The sequence below is a fragment of the Lactuca serriola genome, chromosome 3, assembly GCF_051521515.1.
Source record: "Lactuca serriola cultivar US96UC23 chromosome 3, Lser_US96UC23_V15, whole genome shotgun sequence".
Taxonomy (NCBI): Eukaryota; Viridiplantae; Streptophyta; class Magnoliopsida; order Asterales; family Asteraceae; genus Lactuca; species Lactuca serriola.
The window spans coordinates 176,804,214-176,812,210 of record NC_136410.1 but is presented as its reverse complement, the minus strand read 5'-3'; the positions used below and the strand labels follow the sequence as shown (position 1 = coordinate 176,812,210).

Here is a 7,997-nt window from a genome sequence, read left to right as displayed (position 1 = left end):
TCAAGAATTGGAAGAAAAGGAAAAAGGGAAAGCTTATGTTGCTCAAGTAAAAAGAAATCATCAAGTGTGGTCATCAGGACATGAGGATGAGGACAATCACAACAGAGGGAAAGGCAAGATATGTATGATAGCAACTGCTGAAGAAGACGGCTCAACCCTACTGAAGAAAAACCATTGTTATATGGCAAAAGATGGAACCCTCAACATTGTGGAATAGGTAAAGCTTATGATTCAATCTTTAAATTATAGCATGCATGACTGTCAACCTTTCATAGACACACTTAATGACACATGTGCTGCCGTCCTTACAGACTACAATAAAGCCTTAGATGAGAAGAACAATGCATCACAGTAGATGTTCCATGTTAGAGGATGTTTGGATAACAAGAGACTCAAAATGGCTTTTTTAGAAAAGGACTTGATGTTAGAAAAGGATGCTAGAATGTTAAGTGAAACACAACTAGAAATAGCTTTGAATCAGAGAGATTTAGCACAGAGTGAAATTGTACGCTTAAATATTTTAATTGACAAGTGTTTTAATGAAAGTGAATCCATTGAGAATCTAGTTAATAATGGGAATGTTGATAATACTTTCAACTAGGGTTGGTCCAATGGGTATCCAACCACAACGGACTCCTCACCCCAGTTCACTCCGGAACGTCCCTATGTCCCTCCTAACCGCTACTTTTCGTTTCCAGTCAATGACAAAACATTTCCTGAGGTTATCCAAACTCATTTTGGTAAACTCCATAATCTGAGTAATAACTGTGTTATCGAAGAAATTCTTCTTGAATCTTCAAATCATGTTAATAACACAAGTCATTCCAACTCTCAGATAACATCCGTAGTTAATGAGGAAATTGTTGTTGAAAATCCAAAAGTCACATTGGATTTTCCATCTCTGTAGTCTGACCGCAGTATCCCTAACTGCAGTCATGAACCGCAACTTGTTTCACTACCTAGTGTCAAATGTTCCACAGAAGTATTCACTAAGACTTACTCTGCGGTTGTACAAAGTACTACACCGTAGACCACAGTCAAAAGTTCTGTGACTCTTGAACCAATCAATCATGAATTACCAATTGGAAAAATTGAAGTTGGTCAATGTTCTCAAAACCCCGATTTCTCTAGTTCGGATGAATCAAGTCCCCGTTTTTCTATACCTTCAAAAGATTTGAGGAAACCGCAATTAAATATCACTGACTGCGGTTCTCCTAAAACCGAAGCAAAAAGAGTTTTCAAAGAGGAATTTCGTTCCTGCGGAAAGCAACGGGAAATTTATTCAAAACAAAAGAAATTTGTTAAAATTCCTAAGTCTAAAAGTCCAGAAAAACTTTCTTTCTCTAATTATCATTTCAAATCAACAATATCTAAGACAACAAAAGGCAAGGACCTCACAGTTTCTAACACCACTCAAAAATCATCTGACACAAAATTTAAAAAGGAAAAGTCTTTTACATGGGTCTTCTTACTTCGACTCAAATCAGAAACACCGCAGGTATTCATCAGTTTCATCAAGGAGATCGAGCTTCAAATCAAGCTGCCAGTGCGACGCATCCGCAGTGACAACGGAACATAATTCACCAATCATCTACTAAATGATTTCTTAGTGTCCAAGGGCATAAGTCACAACTTCTCAGCTGCCTATACCCCGCAACAGAATAGTGTCGTTGAAAGAAGAAGTAGAACTCTAGTGGAGGCAGCCAGATCAATACTCAATTTCGCCAATCTTCCTATGTACTTCTGGGCCAAAGTCGTGGCCACAACTTGTTTTGTACAGAACCGAAGCATAGTTTGCAAACGTCTTGGCAAAACTCCTTATGAAGGTCTCAACAACCGAAAGCCAAATGTTCGCTTTTTCCACATTTTTGGATGTAGATGCTTCGTAATCAACAACCAAAATCGCCTCAACAAGTTCGCACCCAAATTAGATGAAGCCATCTTCTTAGGCTACTCAACCAATAAGATTGGATATCGGGTTTTAATCAGACACACAAGGCAACTTGTCGAAAGCTTTGATGTAAAATTCGACGATTCCTATGTCCGCAACGCTGCTCCCTCCTCTGAAACCAAATCAATTCTTGAATTTGATATCTCTTATTCCTTGGGTCCTCTAAACATAGTTGAAGTTAACTATGATGATCTTTTTGATCCAATAGAGACTGCCGAGTTATCTGAAGTTCTAGTCTCTCCGGAAGCTCAATTACAACATGGTGAAGTATCTGGTCCTACGCTTTCCGATGTTGTATCGCTAGGTACTTCCACCTCGCCGGTTGAGGGGGAAAACTCAACTCCGGATCATACTACAACCATCAAAGTTCCAGTACTAACCGAAGCAACTCCGTCCATTCGTAGAGTATCTCAACCATCAAATGTCTCTTCTGACTCGGATGATGAAAACATAGAAACTATTGACACCAGATCTGATCCAAGAATTGTCTCTATCCCATCTGCAACCCAGGGGGAACATCCTCCAATACCGAAGGAAATTCCATCCGCAGCCCAGGGGGAACCACTTCATTCTACCGCAACACCAACAATTCAAGACAATTCTGCAGGCTCAGCAGGCTGTTCTCAAGTCCAAGGGGAACTGCTGTTTCCTATCTCAGATTCCTCCGATATTGAAGACATTCCTTCTACCGCAGCCGCTGATCATCTTCAACCACGCCTTCACGTTTGGATGAAAGACCATCCACCTAGACAGATCATTGGCAATCCATCAGTAGGCGTTCAAACCAGATCTTCACAAGACTTATCTGATCACTGTCACTTCTCAGCCTTTATGTCCTCGATCGAACCCAGATCAATCAAAGAAGCATTACTAGAGTCCGACTGGATTGTTGCGATGCAAGAAGAGCTAGTAGAATTTGAACGAAACAGTGTGTGGGAACTCATTCCAAAACCGCGAGGTCACACCATTGTTGGCACTCGATAGGTGTACAAGAACAAGCTCGACGAATCCAGATCCGTAGTCATAAACAAGGCAAGACTAGTTGCAAAGGGCTACAGTCAACTTGAAGGTGTTGACTATGATGAAACGTATGCTCCGATGGCTCGAATGGAGGCTATCCGAATCTTCCTTGCATACGCAGCCTACAAAAATGTCAAAGTTCATCAAATGGATGTTAAGAGTGCATTTATTAATGGGGAACTAAAGGAAGAGGTTTATCTTCAACAACCTACAAGTTTTGAAAGTATAGAATTCCCTGATCATTGCTATAAACTTAAGAAGGCGTTATACGGTTTGAAGCAAGCCCCAAGAGCGTGGTACGAGACTCTTTCTGAATTTCTTGTCTCGTCCGGATATAAAAGAGGAGTAATTGATCCCACATTATTTAGAAAAGCAAATGGTGACCACCTTATGCTAGTACAAATATATGTGGATGATATCATCTATGGATCCACATATTAGAGGATGGTGGATGATTTTGCTAGGCTCATGACTAACAAATTTCAGATGAACATGAATAGAGAGATTAATTTCTTTCTAGGACTTCAAGTTAAACAGATTTCTCAAGGAATCTTCATCCATCAAGAAAAATATACCTCTGAGCTGCTGAAGAAATACTCAATGGATAACTGCTCTTCGGCTAAGGTGCCCATGGAATTCGGTTATAAGATTTCCACGGTTCCTTCAGGAGTACCTGTTGATCACAAAACTTATAGAGGCATCATTGGCTGTCTCATGTATCTCACTGCTAGTCGTCCGGATATAGTTTTTGCAACGGGTGTATGCGCAAGGTATCAGGCTGATCCAAAAGTATCTCGTATGACTGCAGCCAAAAAGATTCTAAGGTACCTAAAAGGAAGCAAGTCTCTTGGTCTATGGTATCCCGCATGCAATGACTTCAGTCTTCAAGCATTTACAGATGCGGATCATGTTGGATGCAAACTTGATCGAAAGAGTACATCTGGTGGATGTCAATTCTTGGGAGGAAGACTTGTCTGCTGGTCCTCACGAAAACAAAGCTGTGTTTCATTGTCTACAACAGAAGCCGAATATGTGGCCGCAGCCAGCTGTTGCCCACAAGTCTTATGGATGAAAACACAATTGTTTGACTATGGGTACAGAATGTTGCGGATACCAATTTACTGTGACTCTGAAAGTTCTATAGAGATTTCCCATAATCCTATCCATCACTCGAAGACCAAGCATATTGAACTATGGTATCATTTCATCAAAGATCACATTCTGAACGGTAAAATTGAACTCATCTTTGTCCCTACATATGAAGAAATTGCTGACGTGTTTACAAAAGCACTTGACTCTACCAAACTCAATGCATTCTTACAAATGTTAGGAATGATGAATCCGGACCCTCAATTCTTCTTGAATTGATAGCTACCGCAGACTATTCATGGTCTCCATTGCGGTTCTAAATGAAAGTTATTTATAATAAATGGTTTTGGGATATCCTGTGTACCGCAGTCCATGTACCGCAACCATATATTATACTTACCTTTCATTGGTCATTTTGTTTATTACTAATCTCTCTTACAAGTGTTCTTCTCAGTTTCTTCTGCCTTGATCATCCGCAATGGCAAAGGATCCATCCGCTATGATGAGTCCATCTGCAGTCTCATCATTTCTTTCAAAAACATTTTAAAAAAAAAAAATAAAGAAATCAAAATTTTTAAAAATTAAAAAAAAAACTTAGTTTCGTCAAAAAAAAAAAAATACAATAGTGTGCTATTTAATGATACTTCATTAAATAAAACATTAAATAAAAAAAACATTCCTTGAGAAACTGTCACATTCATTTTCTTAAAAAACTATTGTGTCAGACCTATTTTAGGTGTGATGACAAAAAGATTGCTTTTCCATATACACATCCTTAACCTGTCCTTTCCTTATACCCAGAACGTCCCATCTGTTACAACCTCCACTCCCCCTCCATACGATGGCCAGACGTGATAATGCACGTCTGACTTTTCATTAAATGCTAGCCACTTTTGGAAAATCTCTCAATCTTTTATAAACCATTTCATTTTTATGTGGCTAGGTTTAAAACCCTAATTCAAAGTTTCCCACCAAACGACCCTTTACCTTATCCTCCTTTTACCTAGGGTAAATCCCACTTACCGTCCACCCTCTCCCTTATATAAACCTTTCGTCTTCCCCATTGTCACTTTACGCTTTCAGAACTCTAAAACCTTCAAAAACTCAGTGCAAACACAGATTCTCTAATCTTTATACATTCTCAATCTTCTACAATGGTGAAATCAGGAGTGTCAAAGAAACAAGCTAGACCCTCAGAATCAAGAAGCTCCAACCCCACAGACTCTCCCACGATTGCTTCCAGTAACTTCAGAGCAATCTTCGACGATCATTCTTCCTACAATTCCCCACTCAAGTTGATGATCAAGTTCTTAAAGAATCATCCTTTGTATGGTCCATTCGACGCATTCACAGACGTAGTTCCCGTTTCTACACTCTTCAAGTGTGCTCTTTATGCCTATCGACCACTCAACAACCTTCAATAAGTTCATCTCAACTTAATAGATGATTCCCTGGTTATTCTGTCAAAAGAGAAGTTTCTTACTGCCATAAATCTTTTGGTTCATCCATCTATCAAGTTCTTTACAACTTCAATGGCCGACATCACATCTGCTCTCTATTAGATGGGCTTTCGAAAGAAGATTAAGGGCATTGGTGAATTTAAGAAGAACCAACTTCCTGTGGTGTGGCAATATGTTTGCCACTATGTCATTGCCGTTTCTCCAGCAGAACCGGAGGCATCGATAACATGGGACTCAAGCTCTTGGAACTAGTTTGGAGTATTTTAACCGGCCATGACATCAACTATGACCAAATTCTTTGGGATGATTTCCTTCAATACATTCCCAAGGAAAGACCTAAGGAGAAACCAACCGAGCTCACTTTTTCTAGCTTTTGGTCCCTATGCATCTCAGATCTTCATTCAGACGCAGGTATCAGCATGGGTAACGACATCAACTTCTTCGTCACCAAGGATCTTAAAAGATACTCTCCCTCCTCTGATCAAACTCCCTTTGGACCTATCTGCAGACACCCAACATACATTCTTACAACCCTTGGTCTTGAGACTGCTGATGTCTCTAACCACATATAGGCTACGGAGGGTATTGACCATAGCTCCCTACCCCGCCTCCTCCATCCGCAGTTGTTATTCCTGAAGGTACCGCAGTCCCTTCCTCGACCACCCTCTCTAATGTCTCTGCGAGAAGAAAACAGTTAGCATCCAAGAAAACAAATACCACCCCCAAGAAGAAAGCCCCCAAGACAACCGCACCCTCAAAGAAGCATAAGTCTCAAACTGTCACCGTTACTGACAGTGATTCAGGTGACAATGTGCAACCAATTGCCATTCTCAAGAAGAGAAAAACCACTCCCCTTAGCCAAATGCGTGACCAGACTGATACTGTAGCCTCTCAACTGGCTCCGGTAGTCCTTACGGTTGCCGTAGACCCATTCAACACAACCATCGAATTCCAGTCAAGCTCATCAAGTGAGCTTGTTTCGTCTCACCGTGGAGACACCCCACCAATACCATCCCTAGAGGATGATACTGGTCCGCGCCCTAAGGTCTCCAGGGCTTCCCGACTGCACTTCTTTTCTTCTGAGGAGTTGAACTCCATACTTTTGAACGTCACACAAACACTGCAAACACCTTCCCATCCGTAGGGAACTTCTTCCGCCACTGCCAGAACTGAGTTAAGGCCACACTTGACCACGGATCAAGGAGACCAAGGACGCTCAGGAAATCCTACTCTGCTTACACCTGATACAGGTGGTTTAGGCACGGTGATCACTACTGTGCAAGGATCCGTGAACCCAAGGGACACCTTGGTGCAAAATCAAGGAATTGACGGTGATGACTCAAATGATTCTTGGAGCCGGTATCAACCCTCTAACGAAGCTGAAGCCAAAAAGTATGCAGCATTCAGAAGGGCCTTCTAAGACCGTAATGATCAACAAGTAAAGCAGCAGCAATAGAAAGAATAGGAACTACAAGCCGTAACTAAGTATTGGGCAAATGCTATCATCAATGCCAATACCATAGCCACCATTCTTAAAGTTCAAAGTTGGATGGATCAAATGGCTGCATCTCTTCCAAAGCATTAGGCAGATGCGGATGCCCAACAAACATCCAAAGTTCCTCCTACTCCAGTCGTTGAAATATCACAAGACGAAGGGCCCAAAATCGAAATCAGCTCTGCACCCACCTTCGGTCTTGATGATGATGACATCCAAGAGGTAAACAAACCCTCCCTGTCTGATGATGACTTAATGATGTTTGATGAAAGTGAAGAATCTAGTGGCTCTCACCACTCCACCTCCAAACCCCAAAAGAAGAAGAAGAAGAATGCGGTGACAAGAAAGGAATTCTTAAACCTTCAAGCTAAAGTAGATCAGATTCTGGCTGCGGTGAAGCCAAATCAACCTCAACCAGAGGATATTCTAGGACCGCAGTCTCTGATTGAAAGAATAGAGCATCTGGAAGTTCGAGAAAGATTGGCTGTGGAGCGCATTTCCTTGAAAGTAGAAATGGGGATCAGGTCTCTTGACAACAATCGAAAAGCTGACCATAAAGAGTTTTTATCTACCGCTGATCGTCTCATCATTCAAGTCACTGCAGTCAAGACATCCCTTCAGAAGGCCATTATTGATCAGGCCTCCAATTCTACAAAGTTGATTGCTGAGACTCACTCGGCCTATGAGTCTGCAATCTCTATTCTTCAATCAACTATCAACCGCCTGCAACGGTCCTTGACAACAAACTTCCAAGGTCCGGAGATTCTTCATCTTGTTAAGGAAATCCACAAACTGCTTTTCAACTCCTCTATCCCCAATAATCAACAGTTGGCTGATGCGATGAAGTCTCAGTTTCAAGAAATTTTCTCCAAGGTAGATGGCCTTCGGTCTTGGATTGAGGAAGCTCCAGGTGCATATTCCTCAAGAGGGGGAAGTGAAGAAGAAGTCCATCATTCTCACCACCCCATCCCACCACATCAAA

At 41.4% G+C, this 7,997-nt stretch overlaps 1 protein-coding gene across 1 annotated transcript; it reads left to right on the top strand.

Moving 5' to 3' along the window:
• Positions 1-1,735: 1,735 nt before the first annotated feature.
• Positions 1,736-2,935, top strand: LOC145095899 (uncharacterized). Its single transcript, XM_079033712.1, has one exon. It carries the CDS (start codon positions 1,736-1,738, stop codon positions 2,933-2,935), a length of 1,200 nt encoding a protein of 399 aa, XP_078889838.1.
• Positions 2,936-7,997: the final 5,062 nt, after the last annotated feature.

What these genes read in the sequence shown, in the direction of transcription:
- LOC145095899 (XM_079033712.1), top strand. Translation starts at nt 1,736, where the DNA reads ATGTACTTCTGGGCCAAAGTCGTGGCCACAACTTGTTTTGTACAGAAC.